Source organism: Plasmodium cynomolgi, chromosome 12 (assembly GCF_000321355.1).
Source record: "Plasmodium cynomolgi strain B DNA, chromosome 12, whole genome shotgun sequence".
Taxonomy (NCBI): Eukaryota; Apicomplexa; class Aconoidasida; order Haemosporida; family Plasmodiidae; genus Plasmodium; species Plasmodium cynomolgi.
Window position 1 is genome coordinate 1,233,345 of NC_020405.1, and position 26,604 is coordinate 1,259,948.

General features: G+C 47.5%; 4 protein-coding genes across 4 annotated transcripts; 3 read left to right on the forward strand and 1 right to left on the reverse strand.

The window, feature by feature from the left end:
* Positions 1–502: 502 nt before the first annotated feature.
* On the forward strand, positions 503–10,630 carry PCYB_123850 (hypothetical protein; the record flags this gene model as incomplete). The annotated part of the gene is made up of 6 exons (XM_004223718.1): positions 503–1,378; positions 1,922–3,192; positions 3,355–5,073; positions 5,188–6,735; positions 6,820–9,502; positions 10,019–10,630. Coding segments are annotated over 6 exons (8,709 nt in total), but the record flags the coding sequence as incomplete, so codon positions are not given.
* Positions 10,631–13,984: 3,354 nt separating this feature from the next.
* On the forward strand, positions 13,985–15,255 carry PCYB_123860 (Micro-fibrillar-associated protein 1 C-terminus domain containing protein; the record flags this gene model as incomplete). The annotated part of the gene is made up of 3 exons (XM_004223719.1): positions 13,985–14,146; positions 14,387–14,474; positions 14,825–15,255. The coding sequence occupies 3 exons, from the start codon at positions 13,985–13,987 to the stop codon at positions 15,253–15,255; spliced, it is 681 nt and encodes a 226-aa protein (XP_004223767.1).
* Positions 15,256–16,507: 1,252 nt separating this feature from the next.
* PCYB_123870 (hypothetical protein) lies at positions 16,508–17,539 on the reverse strand (the record flags this gene model as incomplete). The annotated part of the gene is made up of 1 exon (XM_004223720.1): positions 16,508–17,539. Exon 1 carries the CDS (start codon positions 17,516–17,518, stop codon positions 16,508–16,510), a length of 1,011 nt encoding a protein of 336 aa, XP_004223768.1. The 5' UTR covers positions 17,519–17,539.
* A 5,286-nt stretch (positions 17,540–22,825) lies between these two features.
* PCYB_123880 (asparagine synthase) lies at positions 22,826–26,394 on the forward strand (the record flags this gene model as incomplete). Its single annotated transcript, XM_004223721.1, has 1 exon — positions 22,826–26,394. A coding segment is annotated over one exon (3,569 nt), but the record flags the coding sequence as incomplete, so codon positions are not given.
* Between the last annotated feature and the right edge of the window lie 210 nt (positions 26,395–26,604).

Here is a 26,604-nt window from a genome sequence, read left to right on the forward strand (position 1 = left end):
CCCTCTCGAGGATGGTCTGGAGAAAATTGAAAAAAAATGGCAAAAAAAATGGCAAAAAAAATATCAAAACTGTGTAGCATATCAGGACTACGTAACACATCAAGACCATGTAACACATCAAGACCATGTAACACATCAAGACCATGTAACATATGAAGACCATGTAACACATCAGGACCATGTAACACATCAGGACCATGTAACACATCAGGACAAAGGCAACCGGAACGATGGCGAAGCGGTGCGTTGTAAACCCTTCCCTTTGAATAGAACAAGGCGTGGAGAATACCTGCTCCTTCTTCGGGAGGGATCGAACAGGTACCGACTCAGTCTAGACAACGCATGTGTAGTAATCCACCTAGAGGAGTTACTAACCCTGCAGGGGAGGCTCACCTACCTTTTCGGGTCAGGCTTAGGGTTACGAGTAGGACATGCCGAGGAGAAGTCAACCATAGTTATTGCCTCCCCATCGGAAGACACCTCCCATTGGTGCAACCTCCCAATGGAAGAAATCCACATGTCAGTTTTTAACCTCACTATTTATGTCAATAAAAATTTGAGTAAGTCCCTTCTGTTGAGTAGTCCTCCATTTGGGAGACCTCGAGAGGAGGTGCTACCCTACGGTATGTCTACCCAGCAGGGAAATGAAGGCGTACTAAAAATAGAAGTGCAGGAGGTGAGGAATTATGAAGCTAGTGACTATCGATGCGAGAGTAACCAGGGGGGAATGTCCAACACGGGTGAGCAGGAACACACACGTACAGGAAGGACGCGTAAAGGGAGTCCCCATTTCTACCTGAACAAGGTCATACTAAAGTGGGTGTATTGCCAACAGGGGGTGCTTTACGAGTACGCCATAAGTGACCCCATGGATGTCACCCTGAAGAAAGACACGAGGCAGGAGGGGGGGAGACTCTCTTCAGTGACCACCGCCTACGTAGGAATGTCCACATGGTACCTACTACCAGAGCATGCTATTTTTATACACGACTTGTACCTGCTGTATTGCCAACACGAGAGGAAAAACTCCTTCGCTCGGAGGAGCAAATTAATCAGGAGGAACAAGAAAAGACGTCACGACACCGGCAGTGGAGTCACCCACTCCAACTGCTACATAACTATGGCCCTTAAAAACTGCCATGTTCGTTTGTTCTGCATTTCGCGCAACTTTGACATCTATTGGAGAGTCTGTAGATACATCGGTCATGGAGATATGAAGCCACCAAGGGAGGCCATCAAAGAGACTCCTCCCTTAGCCAGCATCAGTGTGAGCTGCAATTTGGTGTACCTCCTAAATCCTGCGTCGAAGGGGGTATCCCCATCCAGGCGAAGTAGGACCTATCGCAGCTACTTCTATTTGAGCAATGTGGCCATTCAGGTGAGCGAACTTACTAATAGGCTGAGTCAGGTGTGCGCCTTTAAGAGAGACAGGGTGGACTCACACAGGGTAGACTCACACAGAGTGGACCGTCACATGGCACGACCGCAACGGGGGAGGAGTGAACAGGCACGCCGCCCCCCCAGCCGCTACGACGTCGTCATCCAAGTCAGAGATAAAAAGGTGCACGTGGAGATGCGCAACATCGCGCGGGTGACCTTCTGCAGTTTTGTTATGTACGAGCTGTACGCCTCTGTAATTAGGATGGTGAACGGAGTCGACCGGGGGGGAGGGGACAGCGGCGAACAGTGGGGAGGGGCCAGCAGCGAACCATGGGGAGGGTCACAGGTGGAGTCACAAGCAAAGTCACGAGGAGAGTCACCAGCACAGTCACCAGCACAGTCAGGGGCAAAATCAAGTAGCCCCTTGCACAACTGGTTGAAGAAACGACGAGGCAGGCGAAGTGTGTACCATATCGTGCCAAGGAGAAGAAACACCACTCCCGTGAGCGACAGTTGCCCCGGAGAAGACTCTCCCAAGCAGAGCGACTGCCAAGACGAGGAAGAAAAACCTACAGAGGGAGGAGAGGCACCTAAGCAGCCCTTCCCCTTTCACCAAAACAGCATTAAGAAAGTAATGCAGTCCCGGTGGAACCAACGCAATCTGGTGAAGTACCAACTGCAAGTGGACATAAAAAGCCAAATAGCATTCGTGTCGGCCGACCAGGTACGCTCCTTGCATGAGTTGCAAGAAGTAAAAAATGAAGAACTGAATAGAAGTGAGCATACGTTATGTCTTTGTGGACGTTTATCTCTCCTCTACTTTGATCCCCTCAAAAAGGAGAATATAAAACGGTGCAACTTTGTGCAGCTGCACTTGGATGCCCACCAAGTAAAGGTCAGGAAAAGGACCCATTCAAACAAAACTTTTAAGTTTTTCCATTTTGAGAAGAGACTGTCCTCTCATCAGGAGAGTCCCCTCATGCCTGATGTTTTCTCCGAGTCCTTTTACAAGACTTTTCGAGCTGGAAAAAGGAGCCATCCTTGGGGCGATGGCGCAGGCCGCTACTTCACCGTGGAGGCAACCGTGAGGAACGTCGACGAAGGGGTGAGCAAAGTGGTAGGAGAGGGGGCGGACAGAGTGGTAGGAGAGGGGGCGGACAGAGTGGTAGGAGAGGGGGCGGACAGAGTGGTAGGAGACACGACGGGCAAAGTGATGAACGACACGGCGAACGAAGTGATGAAGGACAGGGCGGACCGCCCCCCTCGGGGGGCCAGAAAGTACAACTCAGAAACGAGCATCCGGGGAAGGGGCCTGCGGATGATTTACAAAACGAACGACTTTTTCTTCTTCCTGAATAAGTACCTGCTGACCGACGTGTGCTACCTCTTCTCGGCGAGGCGCGCCATGGAGGAGGCGGCTGCGAAGGAGCCTGCCGCGAGCCCTGCGGAGGGGTGTCGCCACAGCGAGAGTGACTACCTGCACTTCCGCGAAGAAGAAGTGGCAGACCCGTTCGTCCTCCGAAACAGCATTGCACGGAAGAGACAGCTTGGGAACACCGTCACAAAAATAAAAAAAACGCAAACACACAACACTGGAGAGAAGAAGCACCACGAAGGGTACAAAGTCAAACGAAGTGAATTGAAGACACTCCCAATCAGTCTGAACAAGTACCAACTCGTCCTAAACAAAGTCATTATCTTCGTTCCATCTATGATCAACAACAGAAATTTCATAGTTGCGCAAAATGACGTAGTCGTAAGAAACCACATTAAGTTAAAAAAAAAAAAAAAAATCGAAATTTTAGACAAAACGTATGTCCATTTTTTAAACATGCATGTTCATTCTATGGATGGACTCCTCGTCGCGAGGAATATAAACGTGATGATAATGCACACCAGGAGCATCTTATCGAGACTTCCGAAACCATTTGCTCTTTCTGTTCATGTCTCTGGTGTAGTGCATCTCTCTCCCAGGAGCTACAAACTACTCCAGGATGTATTCCTCGAAAATGTTTTGAGTAACAATTTTGAGTATGTTCAGGGGAGGCACTACAAGGGGAGAGCTTCTCTCTATGGAAAAAGCTTACACGGAGAGGTACTCAGTAGAGACGAAGTAAATACCAATCGAGGACGACGAGTCAGAGATTTGGATGTACGTCTCTACTTCATGCACATGCATGTCGAACTTCAAAATGAGCACTTGGATAGCAGAATGAGTTACCTTTTTTGCAAATTCGTTTTTGCAAGAACGGTGAGATACTTGGGGGAGGAACATATCGTAACGTACGTTAAGGGAATTGCTCCCCTAGTCATGAACACCTTCTATGAGTATCCATACGACATTCTGATGTGCCACAGGAAGTTGAACCCAAGGAAGTATGCCAAATGGCTAGCTCGCATGAAGAAGGCAGATGTAGAACACGACGAGCAGTCATTCAATTCGCTGCTAAAGACCAAGTTGAAAAAATATGCACGCATAAAAAAAAGAGAAAGAACAACATTCCACGTTGTGTACAAGCGAGTTAGACGAGACCACCTGGGGTGCGACGTAACGAACGATGTGGATATAAAAATGGAGAGGATCTACCTGAACACGGACGTGTTGCAACTGTTCAATTTGTATATATTCTATTTTGTGGATGACCGGAACGTGCACCTCAGTAGGGTGGAAAAGGTGCTCCCCCGCCAGGGGCGCGCGAAGCTGTGCGCCAGGGCGCCCCCCCCAGATCAGCAATTCGAAGAGGAGGAGTTCGCAGAGGAGGAACTCCCACAGAAGGGACCCCCACAGAAGGGGCATTCCGCGCACACGCGGCCGCCCCACCAAACGAGCATGGAAACACTCAAACGGGAAAGCATAAAGAACGCCCCTGCAGAGGAACCACTCGACACACGCATCCTCACAGCGTACCAAAGGATGGTAACAAAATTGACCTCCTCCGATTTTAGCAATTACAACAGCATCGTCAGAAGCAACAACGTGTACACGGTGCGCATTCAAATCAGACACGCCCACTTCAGCTTCAACTTTCTTTTTTACGAAAATGTACGTGGAGTGAGGAGACTGCCATTCAGGGGAACGAAGCAAAAAGGCAAAGCAAAAGAAGCAACGAGTGGATCGAAGAAACCAACAGACGGGCAGTCGCACCCGTTCGGACTGACCTACCGGGGAAGCCTCGACTTTCACTTGTCATTCAATCTGCAAAAAAGTATCCATCAAAAATTTGCAAAAAAGGCAAAGTACATATTTTTTAACAATTACGTGGTAGACAATTTTTTGCAAAATCGCCTGAACAAGTCAGGTGAATTGGAAAATTTCTTGTTACACACAGTTAATCACATTGGGGACGAAATGAACGAACATGTGTACTTCAGATGTAACATAGAAAGGAAGAACTACTTATATTTGATTAACCGAGGAGGGTCCTACTGCATTAGTAGGAATATCAATCTATGTGTGAGTGCTCGGAATGACAAGGTGATTTATTTTAATCGAGATGAGAAGAGTGTTAAAATGGAGGGATTACAATATAGGGAGGTATTTCTCGATAAGTTATTCGGGAGGAGGAGTTCTCCCTTTGGGGGGGAAGACGAAAAGATGGCACAGGAAAAAAAAATCATATGCGATGTGCAGTTGGTGGATCACAACGGGGTGGATATAAGGAAAGGCAACTCGAACGGTGATGCTTCTACAAAGTGGGAACAGAAAGAAGATTCGCGTGGATGGGAAGGGCTTCTAGGGTTGGAGTCAAAGGGGGGACAGGGACCCCAACATCAGATCAACTTCACCTCTCCCCCGCTACCCAGCAGCAGTGTGGACGTTGGCAAAAGCTTTATTCGTGTGGAAACCCCCTGCACGAAGCCAAGGTACATCGATGTGCATGTAAAACAAGCCAATGTGGTGATAAAGTTAGGCGACTTTTTTTACCTGGTCAGTAAGTTACACGAGCTGTTGCATATAATGAGCAGACATGAGGAGGTGAACGTGTGTCTCTTCAGATTGAGTAAGGCATCTGCGAAAAGAAAGGAGAGGCATAAGTGCAAAATGAAAAGAATTAAGAGACATAAACGCGAAATAAAAACAATTAAGAGACATAAATGCGAAATAAAAAGAATTAAGAGACATGAGTGCAAAATAAAAAGAATAAAATTTTTGAATTACTCCACTTTTATCGTGAGGGTCATTCTCTCCAGTTTGGATCTCCACCTATTCGAAAGTGTTTACTACACAAAATTGAAGAGATACAAAAAGAGCAAAATTTCACATGTACATGTTCAGGCAAATTATGAGTATCTTACTTGCCATAGGAAAAATGAGACTCTTTTTAAAAGACACCAATCGGATCTCTCCCTGGAGATAAACTTTGCAAAAAATAACATCTATGAGGAGTTCACTCGGGGGATAAGGCTGAAAATTATTTACGTTAGGACACGGAACCAAAGCAATTTTATCATAATTTTGGAGGACCACGGGGTGAATATCTTCCTCACGAAAAATGCATTTAGGAGTGTTCTCCGGCTGTACGAGGAGGCCAACGACTGGAGGAACTATCGCGCCAGGGAAGTGACCCACCAGGGTTGGAATCCTGATGAAGGAGCAGACCAGGTTATTGACGTCAAACAGGTTGGTAGGTGTGCTGCAAACCGCAACTGCGAGACGCACAATGAGGCAAGCCGTGCTCAGTCCAGGAGAATCCAAAAGAGAAAGCGAAATTATGAAGAAGGGGAGAGCATACACAACTGTGCAGGAGGGGGAAGCACGCATGGTTGTTCAAAGGGGAGAGGTACACACAATTGTGCTGAAGGGGAAGACAAGGCGGGTGGCTCCACCTTCGTGAGGAGAAAAAGTTCGAAGTTGGGGGCCCTTCTGCGCAGCAAACACTTCAACTTCGCCCACGACGATTACACAGTGGTGAATAGGACGTACGAACGAGTGGCGACTTACCGAAGCAGCGAAATAAGTCACTCTCCATTTGATAGAAGCAACCCGGTGCACATGCTCTACATGCGACGAATGAAAAGCTTTGTATTCCCATCACTAACATCAAAGTGGAGAGAAAGTGGGGAGCTTGTCCTGTCATGTGAGCACTCTCTCTACATCGTCTCCTCAACTGTGTGCATCTACAATGATACGAATCACGACATGGTCCTCCTGATTAATAACCATAGAATCGTTTTATTTGCAAAGAGACACACTTACTTGAGTAGACACAGATGCAACATAAAACGGGATCATTTCATGTTGGTTCTTTTTTACAAAAAGGGCTTGTTCATTTCAAGCAAGCTGTCTCTGCACGATTTTAAGAGTGCCAATATTGTGGGGAAGGAAAAACTGCACCAGTTTATGACCAATAAAAGGTACTTTGCGTGTAGGTTAACTCCGGATCGCCGTAGGAACAGCCTACTGTGTAGCGCATCCGTCAAGCTGGTTCCCCTCCGCAGAGTCCGCGAGAGTGCCCAATTCGTTTGCGCAGAAGGGGGGAGAAGTAGTCCTAATGGGGGGAGAAACAGCCCTAATGGGGGTAGAAGTTATCCTAATGGGGGCGATGATTCAAGTGAAGCCAGCAAGCCGCTCACCAGGGAGTTCCCCCCGAGGGAGAAGACCCCCCCGAAGGACCTCATCAACCAATACAGCTTGTACAACCACATGAAGAGAAAAATTGCGAAAATGATTTTAAACGATGAGTGGCTCTCCGACAATTGGAGTACCAATGATGACCGCATTTGGACCAACCTCACGTTGATCCAAAATGAGAAGACAGACGATGGGTCACTCTATCTTAATATCGGCTCAGTCGTAAAGATGAGGAATACCCTACCTATTAGGGTGCACTACAGGAGTGGCAACACCTCATGTAGCGTGAAAGCTTTTTCATCGAAAGAGGTTTTCTCCAGCGATTTGGACCTAAACGTAAGTTGCAACACTTTGAAGGGCACCAAGCTGAATATAACCTACGACAAACGGTTAGGCTTCTCCCCCCTGGGGGATCCATCGGTGTGTCCCGCTGCTAGCCAGTACCCACAGAACAGTGAACCCAAGGAGGAACACACAAAGGGGGAATTCCCTCCACAGGGGAGCTCCGCACAAGTGGAAGGATTCAACTCGGGAAAGCAGCGTCACGATCATGAGGGGGTGACCCACAAGGGGGTAACGCACAAGGGGGCGACTCACGAAGGGGTGACTCACGAAGGGGTGACTCACGAAGGGGTGGCTCACGAAGGGGTGGCTCACGAAGGGGTGACTCACGAAGGGGTGACGCACTACTACGCGAATGCTATAAAATGGAACTCCGAAATTGTTGTCACGTGCCACACGTTGATTTGTCTCTACGCCGATGAGTTGAAAATCGTCGAGGTGAACAAGAAGAGAATTTACTTCGCACATTCGTCCAGGAGAGTTAGCGGTACAGCTAAGTGCGATCAAAGTAGTCTCCCTTCCTCTACCCCCCTGACCTTCCCACTAAAACGACTTAACCTCTACCTCGGCATGTACAACGAGCTTGTGAGCAGCATCCGTGTGGGAAGTTGCAAAATTAGTGGCTTACCTATTAACAGCTTTAAAGAGGTGAGCATACCTACCACACACAAAAAAGGCAGAGAATGCTCATCCTACTACGCAGTAGAGTATACAAAAAACTGCTTACTTGGGAGTTACAGTCGGTACAGCAGAGTCAGTTCCCTATTGATTATCTACCCACGGTTTATTATGCTGAACCAAACGAACTACAATATCGTCATGTCCTGTTCCTGCAGTAGTGACTCCATGGTATATACATTTGAGCGTAGGTCTCGATCTGTTCTCAACCTCCTGGAGAGTGATGCTAAACGGAGCTTTTTCTTTCAAATTGGGAAATATAACCTAAGTAACGATTATGTTTTTATGAGTGGAGGAATAGACATCACGAAAGAAGGGTCCTACATTTTGTGCTTCACCAAAAAGGGGTCTCCATCAAGCAGTCTGCGCAGTTTTCCCCAAAGTGGAGCTAAAAATCACCTGAACAACTTCCCCCAAAATGGAGAGAAAAATCACCAGCACAACTTCCCCCAAGATGGAGCTAAAAATCACCTGAACAACTTCCCTTCAAATGGAGAGAAAAATCACCTGCACAACTTCCCCCAAAATGGAGAGAAAAATCACCTGCACAAGTCAGGCAAAAGTGAAAAAATAAAAACGCAATTTGTGCATCTCAAAATAAGAGTAATAGAAGGGAGTAAGTTAAAAGAAAAGAGTGGCAATCACTGGGGATCCAACTCCTTCTTCGTAATTATCTCTAATCATAGAACGAAGAAAAACAAACTGAAAAAATATCTCACCAAAGTGAACTCTCCAAATGTCTTAATGCACTCCATGGAAAGGAAAGAAAACAAAAACACCCTAATGCACATCTACCATTTTATTAAGGAGGAGGAACAAGTAAAAAAACTTTACGTGTATAATGATATGGACATAGATCTCATTTTTGATATTTTTCACTTCAGTGAGTTTGTATACATGATTAAGAAAGTGGTGGAAGAGGAGAGCACCTCGTCTAAACGGATTCATGGGGAGTGTACTTCAAACCAAAAAGGAAGCGATCAAACGGATGAACAGAAACGAACAGTGGATTTTTGTACCTCCCAAGGGAAACACAACCGGCCAAAAGAAAGCTTCTTCAGAAATATATTCCTCGTCGAAAGTAGTGATAATAACTCCAGTGGAGATGATCTCATTCAAAAAGAACAGCAAGCCAATTATGATACGGCCAAGCTGACTAAGCATAACGTGAGCTACATCTCAAACCACGTGAGTGAACTCAAAAAATATGTCCAAGAAAACCTGAGACAACTCCGACGAATAGGGAGAAAAAGCGTACGTTTGTTCCCCCTGCGGAAGAACAAAAATGTCAAGAATTCCTTCCTTGTGGTGTATCCGTGGCAGCATTCAAGGAGGTACCAAATTGTGAAGCTTTCTCTAAAGAGGAAGAAGCACGTGCTGAGCTTCGCTCGCGACTATCGAAGTGGAACCCCTGATGATCCTCCCCTCGTGGTTATCCTCGAAACGTTCATTCTGAGTAAAAAGGGGAAAAAAAAAATCCTCGTGAAGATCTCCCAACACGTCGATAATATAGTGCATATCCGTGGGAAGGTAAATATGAACACTTTTTTTAACCCGGGGATAGGTGCTACTCCCTCGAGGGAGTTAACTCACGGTGGGGAGAACACCGCTGCTGAAGAACCTCCGCCTGCCCCCCTCTATCTTGAGAGAGTAACTGAAAGGGGAAGCGATCCATATAGGAGCCTCCCTAGTGAGGAAATAAATCTGCTGAAGCTCAAAAAGTATGCAACTGTTGTGGGTGCATACGTGCAGAGCAAACGAGGGGTGATGGGGCACCTCCTTTCTGTCAAGGGAGCACAACGCCTGGGGAGAGACCCCCACCAAGGAGGAGCATCCAACAGGGGGGCATGCCCAAAACGATTACATGGAGAAGTGCACCCACTGCAACCAATGCACCCACTGCAACCAATGCAACCAATGCAACGCGCTTCTCCTGTAAGAAGACAAACAAGGCGATTGCAAAAAAGGGAAAATAACACATCACTCCAAATGACCCAAACGGGGGAAGGGAGAAATGCCACCCCCCCCACGTACTGCCACTTTAAGAATAAAAACGTCACCCTCGTTGAGAGTAAGAACAGTTATAAATTTATTTTCACCAATAGGAGGAAGGAAACACCGGAGGATGGTCTACATCTCTACCTGAGCATCGAGAAGACCATCCGAATAAATATTTTTTCGACTGTCTTGGTGGAAGGAGATGGAGAGGGGAAGCTATCATCTATGGAGAGCGGGCAGAAGGGGCAAGAAGAATTGGGAGGCACACCGAATGATAGAAGACTGTACACCATGACTCACTCCTCTCAGAGAGGGGAGCTCTTTAAAAAGAAAAAGAACTCTCATCTATGCACCCTCATGTTGAGAAACACAAGCATGTTCGTTGGTCTACATAAAAACAAACCGAACGTAATTCTGTTATCTCTTGGAGATGCCATCCTAATGGAGTTTGCATCTGCCGAGATGAAGAAAGTACTTTGCAAGTATGACATGAAGGAGGGTCTACACAATGGAGAGGGAGACATGACCCCCCTGGTGACGAGTGAAGGGGTCCATACGGACCACCTAAGTAGAAGCAACTATTTCGCACGTCTACACATGGAGTACGAAATTTCACCCAAGAAGTGGAACATTAAGAAATTCGAGTTAGCCCTTTCGCCTGTACATGTTCAGGTAACTTTAGACGTGATAGAAAATTTATCCTACTGTTATGAGAAATTCCGGAAGGGAGAAAAACAGAAAAGGAGGAGGAGGATGAGGAGAAAGGTCGAGAAGGATGTTTTCCAATTTTATTTCTCTACAACCTGTGAGAAGTCTTCAGGGGAGAGTATCCCATGGATGGGTTCACTCCCCGATGTGGGTCTTCCTCATATCCGAAACAGCGGTGTCGACTTGAATCGGGAGAGCAATCACAGGTCCATCATCTATCGTAGCGTCCTGGAGGGGGGAAAAAAAAAACTCAAAATAGGAAGCTTTAAAATGCCCAGTTTGAGCATCCGCTTGTCCTTCCATAAGGAAAATGGCTGCAGCATATACCAATATAAAAATAAAGGGCCATGCAAGTTAGCGGTTCGTTTGACTTACCTCAACGATTTGGATGACGCCGACGTGACGATTAGTCCTCTCTGTCTAACTAGGGTCTGCGAAAGGGACATGCACGATTTTGTAAACTACCTCTTCGATTTTTACATCAAGGAGCTGTACAAGGGTCTCTTTTTTTATCTGACCAGGATGAACTTGCTCAATAAGTACATAAGCAACTACTACAGTTTTTTCCACGTGCTCATGGACAGCGCCATTTTCAACGTGGACCTCTCCGCCGGGGGGGGCGCGGTTAGCGGGGGTAGCGGGGGTAGAGGCGTTGACGCGGTTAGCGGGGGAAGCGGCATTGGAGCGGTTAGCGGGGGAAGCGGCATTGGCGCGGTTAGCGGCGTTGGCGCGGTTAGCGGCACCACGCCAAATCGAGAGAACAGCCAGGAAAGGCACAGACCTAATAGAAGCAACACCACCGGAAGAAGGCACACCAGTCTGACGAGCACCTGTCTCAGAGGAACGGGACAAGACCACTCACACGTCGAAGTGGAAGCCCACAGAAATATCGCGAGCGATTCCAACATATACATCAAAATAAAGAAGAAAGAAATTGTAAAAAAAATAAACAGAGACCTCTTTTACGTAAAGAATGACAAAAAAATGTCCTTGTTTGAAGAAAATGCAGAGAGTAACTGCATCCCTGTGGAGAGTTCCTACAGACAGAAAGAAGAACAAGAAACTGCTCAGGTGGCGCACCCGAACAACTTCAGCCTACTTAACAGCACACTGAAGACCCTGGGGAAGGACATCATGTCCAGCATTAACTATTACCTGTATGATGCGGCTACCCAAGGAGCGGCTACCCAAGGAGCGGCTACCCATGGAGCGGCTACCCAAGGAGTGCCTACCCAAGGAGTGGCTACCCTCAGCACGGCGGAAGTCCAAAGGGGGAAATCCCACCAGGCAGACGGGACAACCTTTTTTAAGACCGAAAAGATGCACATACTGAGGCACTTCTTGGAGAACCGCGTGGAGCCTCCAGCAGGTGGTGAGGTGGCCACTAAGGTAATGAGGAAGCACCGCAGGGGAGCGGTGAACCAACCGCCCAGCCGTGTACTCCCCTACACAGTCCATTGCCCCAACGACCACATAACATTACATGCAACCACATAACCGTACATACAACCACATAACCTTACATGTGTGCATTCGCTCTTATCTACTCCCCTTCCGCTTCCCAACGCAGACATACGCAGAGTCCCTCCCCGCCTACCTGTCCCTCTACCGAAGGAACAAAATCGTGCACGATGAATACGTCCTTCGGGTGTGCAGCTCAGTGGACCGTCGTCTCATGTAGGGCCCCCACGCGCGAACAGCGAGCTGTGTAAAGAGTGCATCAAGCGAACGGAGCGAACGGAGCGAACCGAGAGAGCCGCTCTCATCGAGAGAGCCGCGCTCATCGAAAGAGCAGCGCACCTACATGATCTCCCTTTTCTGTTCCCCCCTCCCCCTTGGCAGACGCAACATAGTAGTGCTGGACTACCTGCACGACAAGCAGGAGCGCAATCTGCTCCTATTCTGTGAAGAATACTTGGTAATGTTCCATCGAAACAGCAGAACCATCGTAAGGAAGCAAAACATAGCCAAGGTCGATATCACGTGTGTTCACTTCAACTTCACATTCGATCGAGACAAGAACTTAATTATGAATTTGAGAAATATCATCAAGAAAAACAAGGACAATTTCCTCGGGTTTTACTTCGACGTGCTTTTTAAGAGAAAAAAAAAGACTCGTACAAAAAATAAAAAAAATTAAACAGAATTGTGTACTTCCTTTACTATATGTTTTACTTTATCCACAATTACAATCGGAAGGTAAAGCGTTTGAAGGGGAGGGATCCTCCCACGAGGAAGAACGTGAATTCGTTCGTCACCATTTTCGAGGGGCATCAGAAGGTCCTTTTTTCCTTTTCCTCCCTCGACCATTTGTCGCGCTTTTACTTCAACGTGCGCGGCCTCCTCTTCGACATGTGCCAGCCGTCACCCTAGTTATGGAGCGGTTAGAACGATGCGCGCCGCAACGACAGCAGCCACCGCAACCGCAGAGAGAGGAGTGCCTGCTTTCCCGCCCGCACTTTGCACAAACATGCTGCTTCACAGAGCCACACAGGGGGATAGGCGTAAATTAAAGCTGTGCGCACATTCAGGGGCACATTCATGGGAACACTCATGTGGGTGAGTTCCAACCCGCCACTCATGGGCCCACAACGTTAATTTACGTCCACCCCCTATGCTGCAATATGCAGTACTGTGCTGTGCTGTAATATGCTGAACTGACTGTACTGTTCCTTTTTTTTTTTTTTTTTTTTTTCCCCCCCATATGCATAACACCATTTTGCTAAAATTGCCCCACGTGGATAGATAGCCCCCCAGGGGTAGAAAAAATAATAAACTTCATCGTAACGTCATTACGACAACCTCATTGGACCCCTCACTGAAGGAAACTAAGTGAAGGAAAATAAATCGCAGAACGGGATCTCCACGCGGGGAGGAACAGGGACAGTTAATCCAACCAATCGGGTACGCGCAACGGGGGAGACTTTTCAAAAAAAAAAAAAAAAAAAAAAAAAAAGAAAAAAAAAAAACGTAAAAGCATGTGAATGTGAAGGCGAAGTGAACTCGTTGCGAAGAAATCTGAACAGTAGAATGCTTCCCCGCTGCGGAAAAAAAAAAATAAACAGCAGGAGCAGCAGGAGTAGCATCCGCGCGCAGTTCCCCCCATATCCTGCGCGTGTAGTCAAGCACCCTCCCCTGGGAGGTCACCAAAATGAAGCGCAGATAAAGAACGCCAGGTTAAAGTGACAAATCCAACCCGGCGACTGCCCCTCCCTTTTTCTCCCAGTAGATGGAAACGTACAAAATAAAAAATGAACCAAAGGAGAGAGAGGGGGGCCACAGAAAAAAGATGTCAGAAGCACGAAAATGAGTTCTGTGAATGAGCTATTAAACTACTTTGTGGTTAATGACGATAAGGACGATGTGGCCAAGGGCGTAGAGGGAGCCAAGTCACGGGCTGAGCAGCTGGAGAGGGAGAGACAGAAGGAAAACGAGAGGGCGGTCGTGCGGAGGTACTTCCCCGGAAAGGTAACCAATGAACGGAGCAGCCTCGCAACGCGCGCTGCGAGGGTTTTTCCTACTGCTTCCCTTCACCACAGCGCGTCCTTCACCAAAACGCGTCCCTTCACCAAAACGCGTCCCTTCACCAAAACGCGTCCCTTCACCAAATCGCTTCCTTTCACCAAATCGCTTCCTTCCACCAAATCGCTTCCTTTCACCAAAGCGCTCCCTTTTACCACACTGCTGTGCTTCTTCCCCCCCCTGCAGAAACCCCACTACGCGAAAAACGCCAAGGAGGACGACGAGGAGGACGACGGCGAAGATGACGAGGAGGAGGAGGACACCCTCTTCGCACGTAACGATGCCCTGACGGAATATTTACAAAAACAGGGCCGCGCACAAAGGAGAGGCGATACGAATAGGGAACCTGGGAGTGAGCCACCAAGTAGCCGTACCCATGTCGACTCCAGATATGAGAGACTCAAAAATAAAAGTAAGCTCGTCGTAAAAAGAGAGCAATATGCACCGCGTCTTTTTTTTTTTGATGCATATATTACCTGGCTGCATTAGTTCACTTATTTGTGACAGCCTCCCTGTTGTCACCACGAGTGAGACCAACGGGTTAGTCGAAGTGCACTCTCCATAGTGACGACCCCCATCGCAGCAGTAACCCACTCCATAATGATGATGAACCACCCCCCTCAGGTATCAAAGGAGACGAACGGGAAAGAATCACAAGGAGAGTTCGAGAAGTGAAGGTTATTAACCACCCGGAGGAGGTAAAGGATGAAGGACTCCCAAAATCGCGAGGAGAAGGAGGAGAGGAAGCAGGAGAGGCAGACAATTATGAGGAGTATTTTCCCGTAGGACAGGAAGAAGCAGAGCAGGAAGCGGAGGAAGAAGGAGAAGAAGCCGAGGATGAGGATGAGGATGAGGACGAATCGAGCAACTCTTATGTTGACCAATCAGATGACCAGTCGGACGATGAAAACTACATGAATGGAGAGGATGGAATTGCCCCCATGAAACATGAGTATGTGTTTAAAACGAAAAGAAAGACTCTCCTGGAGACCTTCGAAAAGGAGCAAAGCGAGAAACAGCTATTAAAAGATGAAGAAAAAGAAAAAAAAAATTGAATTAGAGAAAAAGGAAAAGGCAATAGAGGAAACTATACACAATGATATTATGATTGAACAAATGAAGAATCAAGAAAATAATTTATTTTCTTCTGACGAAAATTTTGATGACGAAGATGATGATGAGGGGGAGCCAAATGAAAAAGAATACGAACTGTGGAAGATTCGCCACCTGAACAGATTAAAGAGAGATGAGCTGGACAGGAGAAAGCACGAAATTGTACAAAACGAAATTAGCGAGAGGAGGAAAATGACAGACAGAGAGATAATGGAACAAAATAAATTACTTCCACACAAGGAGAAAAAGAAGAAAAAAAAAATGCTGTTTATGCAAAAGTACTACCACAGGGGTGGGTTCTTTCAGGACCTCTTTGAAGAAGGCAAGGAAGACATTTATACGCGTGACTACAACGAGCCAGTGTATGAGGACAAAGTCGACAAGGAGAACTTGCCTAAAGTGCTTCGCGTGAGGAGGGGTAACTTCGGCAAGCAGGGCCAAACCAAGTACACCCACTTGCTCGACAACGACACCTCCAGGAAGGACTCGCTGTGGGCCAACCGGCACATGGAGGAACGCCGCGCCCGCCGCAAGGAGGACTTGTTCGAGCGCCCCACCTACCGGAAGGGGTAGCGGTTTGAAGCGGTGTGAAGGGGTTTGAAGCGGTGTGAAGGGGTTTGAAGTGGTGTGAAGGGGTTTGAAGTGGTGTGAAGGGGTTAGAAGTGGTTAGAAGTGGTTTGAAGTGGTGGGTGATTAGTGTGAGGTTAGTTTTGCCTAAGGAGCCGCCCTGCCCAGTTGTGCCTAAGGGGCCGCCCTGCCCAGTTGTGCCTAAGGGGCCGCTCTGCCCAGTTGTGCCTAAGGGGCCGCCCTGCCCAGTTGTGCCTATCCCATTGCACACCCATTTGTTGCGCATATCCCTTTTTTTTTTTTGCGCGCAACTCCCCCCTTTTTTCAAGTGCCACAACTTCGACCCGTTTAAAAAGTTCAAAATTTAGAAACATGAAAAAAAAAAGTTAAGTCGCTTTGCCGGGCGCGTATGCCCGTCGTCCTTTCGCCCGTTTGCCCTTTGGCCCGTTCGTCCCTTCTCCCCCTTTGCACACGCGGTTTACTAGCTGCACAGGGGGAAAAGCGCGAAATGCACATGCACCGGTCAGGTGAAAAAAACGCCAAAAAAAAAAAAAAATTAATAAACTGGTGATAAAATAGCTAGCCAGCTAGCCAGCTAGCTAATCCACTCGTGGGCCACTACCCCGCTCAAAAAACCGTGCGGATGTTGAGCATGCGGCCCGTCTCGTAAAAAATGGAGTAAATGGAGGAGTAGTTCTTGTTCGGAAGGACGCAGTGTTCGAAGAAGTAAATAAAGTTGTTCAGCAACAGGTAGGACCACATGAACAAATCGTTGGCAAAGGGCAAGTGGAAGACCTCCTGACAAAAGTTCTCCTGGAATAGCAAGCTGTTGCTCATCCTGTTGTAAAACGCGTTAGTAAAGTACAAAATTATCGTGGCCACAACTCTGCTAGACGGAATCACTTTGTACGAACCGACCGCCGTGATATACATGGAGTATGCGTAAATGACGTCAAACAGGAAGTACAGAAAGCCAAAGTGTTCCAAAAAAATGTAATAAATTTTAATCGCTGGATATTTCTTCGAACAGCTTTTTAAATTAATTAAATAAACATAAGTCAGCTCTGAGTATGTCCAATAATTATTATAATTAAGTGGAAGAAATTTGATAATTTCCATTTGCTTGTTTGCAATTTCGATACAGGTATAGTTCACTTTGTCGTGTCTAAGTTTATTCACAAGGTACAGAATGTCATTCAGGTACATGATGCTGGAACCGTTAAAAACCTGTGTCTTTATGAGCGCTAGCAAAATGGAGCAGATAATAACCAAGAGCTTTATTTTCCTGTAATGGTTTTTCTCCGTCATTTTGTTAATACTATGCATGTATGAGTCGAAGATAAACACAGATAGCAGGAAGGTCTCCGTTTTGTATCCCAACCCATGACAAATTTCGTAAATGTACGAAAGGTTTAAATCCCTTCCTTCAATAAAGGAATGTATTTTATACATAAAAATTCGAGACTTTTCAATTAAGATATTTTCCAAATTGGGTTCTTTTCCACCTTCTTGAAAATTTATCACGTGCATGTGGTTCAGTGGTCCCTTTTTATTTTGCATTATTTTGTACTTTAAAAATAAATGAAAAATCTTGTTGTCTACTAAATTTTGGGATTCATTTTCATAGATGTGGTTCATGAGTTCTTCTTTCTTGTATAGCTGGAAGCAGGTGTTGTATTTACTATCTATAATCTCTTTTAGTTCCAATGTCCCTATTAGGTAGTCGTTAATAGAAAATGGCAGGTAGGTTAATATATTTTTCAAAAGGGTAAACAGGTGACTGTAACTTACTTGCGTTACCAAATTTTTGACGCACTCATCCCCTACGCCTCTGCTCAGTTGCCGGTTCAGATTTCTGCTGATGTTCCGTACCACTTCGTAGTTCATTTGCTCGCCTTGCTTGCTTTCTTCTCCGTCCCGCGCGCGTCCGCGCAGTTGGTCTCCCTGTAGGGTTCTCCCCATGCCGGCGCTTCGCCCCAGTTCGCCGCACACGCCGCTGTCCACGCCCGCGCTCGTTCCGCTGACCATTCCGCTGCATATCCCGCCTACGCGGCCTACCCCGCCTATTCCACCTATGCCGCCTACCCCGCCTACCCCGCACTGCGACTCGCGCAGCGCGTTGAATTCCTTGTCCTGCCCGAACTTCTTCCTTGCCGACAACTTCTTGCCGCCCTCCATCACCATCCTGTTCCTCTCGTACTTCTTCTCGATGTCCTTTTTGCAGATTCCCTTCCGAGCATTTTCCTCGCCTTCGCCCGCGTTCGCGTTCGCGTTCACCTTCACCATTTTGTGGGTGCCTCTGGGGGGGTAGCGGTGGACGCCAGCGCAGCGACGGGGGAGTGCCTACTGAGTGGATGGCTCGGGGTGCTTCCTGGGTGGATGGTTTGGGTCCCCTTATGCACAGTCGGGAAGTTCGTCCACTAGGAGTGTAGCGGTGTATCTGTGTTGCGGTGTAGCTGTGCTGCGGTGTGTCCGTTCTGCCAGTGGCTGCTTATCCGTCGCGCCACCGCCAACTCCCGAGTTGGGCAATCTCCCCCCTTTGCAGACGGACACGCGCCCTTTGGACGTGTCTTCGCGCGCGCTCCTGCGACCACAGGATTGGCCGCTAACCCGTTAGCAGGCACGGCTTACTTCTCTGCGTAGCCTCCTGTTTGGGGGGAAAAAAGGAGTCAGCGAGTTGGCGTAGTAGCAGCAAGTTGGCGTAGTAGCAGCAAGTTGGCGTAGTAGCAGCAAGTTGGCGCACTAAACTAGTTGGCGTAGTAAACGAGTTGGCGCAGTAAACGAGTTGGCCTAGCGAGCAGGTCGACTGAATAAACGGATGGACCCTTCGAACGGTTAACCTACACACCAAGGCAGCCCTGCGACGCTCCAAAAGCGCGCTAACTTCTAAGGGGACGTGGGGAAAAAAAAGAAAGCCCTGCGACTACCCCCCAATCAGTTCGCAACATGATGCATATGCATGTACATGCATACGTATATGCTTATTGCATCCCTAGGTGATAACGCTACACGGAAAAGCGGGTGGGGGCGGGAAGGAACAGATCCAAAAATGAGCATACAGTGTTAACATGGTCAGGTGGGACACTGCGTAAGGAGCCTCCGGATGTGCAGGGAAAATACGTGAGGGGGGAAAAGCGTCAAAATGGGAAAAGCGTCAAAATGGGGAAAGCGTCAAAATGGGGAAAGCGTCAAAATGGGAAAAGCGTCAAAACGGGAAAAGTGCCAAAATGGGCAAACATTCGGAGAGGGCCCAAAACTCGCACAGGCAAAATGGCAATTAGAGAGGCATTTCAATTTTCTGCATCACAGGGCCACCCTCGTGGTGCGTGATCGGGGCGCGCGTTGGAGCTCCCCGAAATGGGCGCTTTCCCGGGGGACAAAAAAAAAAACAAAAAATAAATAAAATGATAAAAATGATAAAAATGAAGCAAAAGGAAGCAAAGTGGAATAACACAGACTGCCGCAGAATGGCGCCAAATAAACGCAGAACAAAGCGAGGCAAAACGAAAATGAAGTCCCCGCTTGTGCAACCTCCAAAGGAGACTTTGGAAGGGGAGGAAGTAGGGGACTGCCGATGCGCTTGTACATCCACACGCAAACGTATACAACTCGTATCGGGAGAGGAAGAAATCTGAGAGCGGAAAAAAAAGGCCCCATACAAAAGCGTCAACTCCGCGCGTAGCCCTTGGCGCACTATGGGGACTAGTCAGTACAGACTATGGAGCATCAACGCACGTGGCAATGCTTCGAAGAAACGAAATTCAGTTTATAAACGTGTCACAATTACGTCGCCATACGGATGAACAAATTTTTGCAATGTCTAACTGGGGATATATTTAATTTGAAGGGGTACCTTTGCTTGCTCCCCGTTCTTCTTCCTCTTCTTCTCCTCCTCCGCTTCTCCGAGTTGATTTAATTTAGCAAAAATGGGCCTCGAGAAAAAGTGCGTCAACACAGGGGGAGCCAATTTACCAATGTACGAAGGGGAAAAAGGTGGACTCACATTTGTCTAGTGTGAAAAAAAAAGGAAAATATATGCTCATGTATGTAAAGGCATATTTATTTATACTTATGGGTGAACGACTTTTCGCTGAGTGCTTCCCTTCGTTGTGCAATTAGCCCATGACTATGAGTGGAACACTCAAAAAAAAAAAAAAAAAAAAACCCACATGTGTTTCTCCCTTCCCTCGGCGTACACATTCTTTCCGCTTCTCCTCTTTGCCAACTCGTTACATAAGCGTTATGCGCAAATAAGTGAAGTACGAAACAAAAAAAAAAAAAATCAGCCCACTGAGCATGTGAATTTGACGGCGGCATCATTTTCTTGACGTTAGATGTGTCGATAGAGGGAAATGGGTGAAGCGGTAGGGGCGCGATGCGATTGGGTGATGCGGGGAAGGAGAGGTCACACGGGTGAAGGGGTTGGGTGATCGTAGCAGTGACTGGAGTGTGTAATGAAAAAAAAAAAAAACACACACGAAATTACGAAGCAGCGCGACAAGTCAGGAAGAATCGCGAAAAGGGTCATGATCCCCCGATCGAAAAGCCCCACAGGTCGGAGGGGGTATACCTAACCTTTCGTTTCTCATCCCCCCTCCGTGTGTCAAATAAAAAAAAAGAACGGCCGCTCGGCTCCTTTAGCGGTTTCTTCGCAACTCCGTAGCTTCGTAACTTCACCAATGCTTGTACGCAGCATTACCTCCGGCCGCGTTATTCACCTGAGCAGGCGCCCAAAATGCTCATCAGCATCAGTTGCAGGCTCGAAGCGTGCACACCGACGGTAGGCATACGTGTGCGCCTGTTCGCCTCGTCGCCTGTTATCCTTTACAAGCTGCGTTGCCACGTTGCCACGTTGCCGCGTTTCGGAGACACCATGTTGTCGCAGCAACGGGCGGAGCATCCCTTCTCACACGCACAACCATAACGTCACGTGTACTTTTACTACTTCCGGCCCCAATCAGAAGCGCATACGCTTTTGAAAAAACAAATTACTCGTTTACTTCAAAAATGTATGACCTGTTCATGCAACTTTTCAAAAAAAAAATTACCCCTGTGTAATTTCAAAACTGTATGACCTGTTCATACACTTTTGGGAAAAAAAAAAAAAAATTTACCCCTGTGTAATTTCAAAACTGTATGACCTGTTCATACAACTTTTGAGGGGGGGAAAAGAAAAAGCTGATTCTTTTTAAAAATCACACAATGTTGAAACGTGTGACGCTGAAGAGCACGACGTCCTTGGGTGCTTCAACTGTAGGCACGTTGCTAACTACCGAGGCATTTCCCAATTTTTGTTCCACCCTCTGTTCTAATACATTCGAGGGACGTGCCACCAGTTTGGGACATCCCTTGGGGATACGCGCTACAAAAAGGGGGGAAAGTGCGAAATGAAGTACTGGTCACACTTAGTCTTAAAGGGGGGAGGTAAATTATATGTGCATGCCAACAACCATCCAGCAAAAGGGATCACATTCGAATTGACACATAGCGTACGGGTCAACAGGCAAGTGCGCGAAAGGAGACTTATTACCTAAGGGGGAGGGGCCTTGTCCAACTTGTGTAACATTCCCCCGTTGGAACGACCACACAAGGTGGCAAGCAGAGACGGGGAAATATTTTTTTTTTAACCGCATCGTCGATTTAGTTGCTACGTCATGCCAAGGGGGGCCACTCACAAAAAAAAAAAATGTGTGTGCACGCAGGAAAGGGAAGGAAAAATGGGAGAACATCTCACCGTTATGTGAAATTCCAAAGGGGAACTCATGCAATTACAGCTACGTATTATGCTACTGAAAGTAAAAAAAATAAAATAAAGCAAAATAAAGTAAAATAAAGCAAAATAAAATAGAGTAAAATAAAATAAAAGGGGGGAGGCACGACAACTTCGCCCAACTCTACCTCTCCCTTGTCATAACCATCTGTGAATCCATTACATAGGCATATCAAACATTCGGCGCGCCAAACAGCAAATCCCTCGGAGGGTTACATCCCCCCAAGTGTACCTTTTTTTATGTGCGTTTTTTATGTACAGCTTGGGGAGATAAGCTTTAATTTAACCTATCAGTTGTAAAACACGTCGTCTCCCTTTTACCACCACCCCCTTCAATGTTGCTGTGAAGGGGGCAATTTTGAAAAGGAAACAATTGTCTGTCATTTGGGGTTAGTCCATGACTAGTTGGCTAAGGATGCACAAAGGAGACGAGACCAAAGCGGACGGGGGTATACACTCTGACATACGTCCCACCTACGTGGTAATAAGGGGCCCCCTCCAAAAAAAAAAAAAAAGCTAGTGCCTATAAGGTAGGCACTCTTCTGTATACTTATGTGCGGCACTTTTTATGCAGCAAATACGCGCTGATTAAATAATTCGAAGGGGGGAGAACACTCCACATGTTGCGAACTAGCCAAAAGGATGAGAAATAAAATGAGGCACGACATGACACTGCAAGGCGAACGGGGCGAACCGAAGCAGAGCAGAGCAGAGCAAAAATTGTGACGCTGCTTCTGCGTTGCCCCGTGGTTGGCACCGACTCATATATGCAACGAAGCGCAAGAAAATTTCCCCTTTTTTTTGTTTCTCATTTTTAAAGACGCTTCCCCCCTTTTGAGCAGTGCTTAACACTGTTTGGGGGTTCCCTCCGCTGAGTGCTCCCCGTTGGGTGCTCCCCCTTAAGCGCAGCAAAAGGGGGAAAAAGCTGGCTCGGTCGTTCTTCCCTTGGCAATAAAAGCGGCGTTTTCCCGTTTATGCCTCCGTCATACAAATGGAGAGGGACACCAGCTCGAGGTTTCCCCTTGCCAACCTCATACCCATTTGCTGAATAGATTTGCAGAGTAAGGTCGATCACGCCAGCGGCCGTAGGGCCACGGCCTTAAAGAGAGTTGCCAACGTTGGGAAGCAAAATTACACCCCTCGCCCATCCCGACAGAATATCCCAACTAGCGAAAATGAACAACTTCCTGGTGAGGGTCCACACGGACGACGACCAAATCAGAGATGAGCTTTACAACCAATTCGCGAAGAACTTTGTTTCGGGGAGTCCCCCCGAAGAGGAGCCACACGACTCTCAACAATGGGAGGAAGCGCCAAGGTATGTTCTCACAGAGCATTACATGGACACATATTTGACTCCATTTTTGATTAAAAGTGACGAGGGGGGTCCGTATCACTGCGTGGGTTGTCAGTTGGACGTGCGGCGTGGCGAGAGCGAGGCTAACCCTGTAACCACTTCGAACCCTGTCACCACTTCGAACCCTGTCACCACTTCGAACCATGCCACCACCGCGAACAGCGGCAAAAAAGGATCTAGGGGCACCGGGAGCGATCAGCGAACACTGCTGCTGCAGCTGTGCGCGTCCCACATCTACTTCGAAAACATGGAGGCGGAGGAATTCCACACGAAGACAAATCAACAGGGGAAGAAGTTCCGACAGTATATGATAAAAAACAGAGACGTGCTCCTTCTCCACGGCAGTTGCAGCTACGGCGGCAGCAACGGCGGTAGCTACGGCGACAGCTACGGCGGTAGCTACGGCGACAGCTACGGCGACAGCTACGGCGGTAGCTACGGAGACAGCTACGACAGCAGCTACGGCTACAGGGACTGCTCTCCGCGGAGCACCGACGTAAAAGGGTTATATTACTACATTAGCAAGAATAAACAGGACTTGGAAAGCGCGCTCAACAGATTGGAAGGGAGTTTCTTCCTCCTCTACGTCGATTATTCAAACGAAGAAGCAAAAATATGCTTCTGTAATGACGCGTGGGGAATGAAATCGGTCCTCTTCTTCTACGAGCAGTCATCTATATTGCTAACAAACATATATGGACCGTTCATTAGCTACGATTTTAATTTCAACAAAGGAACGAATGGAGTCAGTTACTTGTTCGATAACTTATCCGTTGAGGGAGGACTCAACTTGGTTCACCACGATGGGGTGTTTCGAAGAGACGATAAGCTTCTTCCTCAGTGGAGCGGATCCCCCGCCAGGTGTAGCAAACGCCACGCAGAACGCCACGCAGAACGGCACGCACAAAAGGGAGGCCTGGCCCACCAAAGCATCATAAACGAGAAGGTAGGAACACAAATAAACCCATACCACATTTACCGCCTGAACATATTTGAAAAAACGAAGGTGATGTTAAACAGGATGACTAAAAGGAATAGCATTTACACCAAGTATACCGAGTGGAGTGGTGATCACCTCTCCGTTGCAGAGAATTTTAATCGCATCTGTAACTTTTTTGACAGGAGTTACTCTCCACACAGTGACTATGGAGAGGAGTGGGCTCTCCTTAAATCCACCATTCACGAATCGATGAAGGACTACACTCATGGGGACGCACACCAACGGAGAGACGCACAGACGATGCTAAATAATTGTTTTGTCCTCCTGTATATGAAATTGTTAAGTGGAGTCATTGAGAGGAAAATCGAGGAGGTTTTCTCCAACTCGGAAGAGAAATGCACCGTGGGGAAAAATCGCCTGAACGGTGCAGGTGAAAAAGAAGCAGAGAAAGAAGCAGAGAAAGAAGCAGAAAAAGAAGCAGAGAAAGAAGCAGAGAAAGAAGCAGAAAAAGAAGGAGAAAAAGAAGCAGAGAAAGAAGCAGAAAAAGAAACAGAAAAAGAAACAGAAAAATGTGCACAAGATGCCCCCTTCAGGGTTAAATGCGACCAAGTGGGGGGGAAAGGCAAATCGGTGGGGATCCTCTTCTCGGGAGGGATAGACTCAACCCTGCTGGCGTTAACAACGATCAGAGCGCACTTCAGTCGGCATGCAGATGGGTATGTCGAACTGATAAACGTTTCCTTCGACGATAATGCTATTGATCGGTACACCTCCCTAATGTCGTATGAACAAATTGTAAAGCTGCACCCCCACTACGACATCAGGTTAGTGTTTGTTGACGTCACTCCAAAGGACTTACTAAAATATGAGCGAATTATTTTTTCGTTAATGTCTCCAAACAGCACTACCATGGATTTCAACATATCTGCTGCTTTTTTTTTCGCCAATTTGGGGAGGGGGGTTCTTTTTCCGCGTTCCTTTCTGCAGAGCCCGGAGTGGGCCTGCATAAGGGCTCGGTCCTCCCGCGCGCTCAACGTGGCAACCCAGAACGTGGCAGACAAAAAAGCGGCAGGCCGAAAAGAGGCAGTCCCAAACGAGGCAGGCCAAAAGGAGGCAAGCCCAAAGGAGGCAAACCAAAACGAGGCAGACCCAAACGAGGCAGGCGCACCCGCAGCTAAGTCCAAATGCAGAGTGTGCGAACTTGTCATGAGCAGGAAGTGCGTGCACAGGTGCTGCTCCGCCTGCTGCAGGAAGCTGCGGTACGTCTACCGGAGGGAATTTCCCGAGGGGGGGTCATCGCAGAAGCGCCCCTACGAGCAGACCCCAGGGAGTAGCGACATTTACCAAATGGAAAGCGATGCAAACAAGGACGGAAATGTCGAAGGAAACCCTGGCGGGAGATCCCTTTATCTGATTGTGAAGAAGAAAAGGGTCCAAATTAACTTTGACCTCTTTCCCGTGTGCCCCGCGCACAAGGAGAGGATGTACGATTATGAGGGGATCGACTCGATCTTCAGGGACTTCAACAGGGAGCTTGGAAAGAGGGAGCTTGGCAAGAGGGAGCTCTACGAGGATGGGCAGCCAAACGGCAGTGCACCTGCACGCTCCGAGACACTTAGAGAAACACGCCGCACCAACTTCATAGACCAGTTTGTCGCCAAACATGCGGAAAACGACCCCAACAAATTTGAACAAATAAAGAGCCTCTTTTACGTTCAGTCGAAAAAGAAAGGACATAATAGTGGGATTAGTAATGTGGACCAGAAAAGGAAGGAAAAACTTTTCATGGGAGACCCTCTCACGGGAGACTCTCCCCAGAAAGAGGAGACACTGAACTACCTCAAGAGAGACCTATACCAAAGTAGCAGTGACGCCAACTGCATGGCACAAAAGGGTTCGTATCAGTGTATCCACCAGTTGCTAATCATAGGGAGTGGAGCGGATGAGTTATTTGGAGGCTACTACCGGCAGAACAACGAACCCATGGGAAAAAACGAATCCAAACAAGCAACACATTTTAAGAAAAACGAAATGATAAAAGATGTGAGAAGAATATGGAACAGGAATTTGTATCGAGATGATCGTATATTAAATTTTACTAGCTTTTCTGATAAGGTCCTTTTTTATCCCTACTTGGATATGAACCTGGTGGATTTTCTTTTTTTGGTGTCATTTTACATCATAGAGGCTCCTCTTGGGGGGTCGGTACAGACGGAAGGAGGACCATCCTGCTTTCCAAAAAGTGTGGCAAAGGGGGGGGGATCCTCAAACATGCGATGCTTTTGGGAAAATCTCGATGAATGCTCCCATCTGTATGAATTCATTAGAACCCAAAAAGTTAGCAAATGGGTTCTACGCATGGCAATTTTCTTCTCACAGTGCAAAGAGTTGATGCTCTTCAAAAAAAAAGCTATTCAGTTTGGATCTAAATCGAAGAACGTGCAGATGTACATGCGGGAGTGGATCTCCCGTCAGGGCGGAGAGCTCACAGTTGGGGGAGTGGCCTCGGTTGGTGTGGCCTCGGTTGGTGCGGCCTCGGTTGGTGTGGCCTCTGGTGGTGCGGCCTCGGTTGGTGTGGCCTCTGGTGGTGTGGCCTCTGGGGAGCGCCCCGCTTCTTCCAAACGGCTCCTCCCTAGTGACAAAAAAAAGGGGACAGA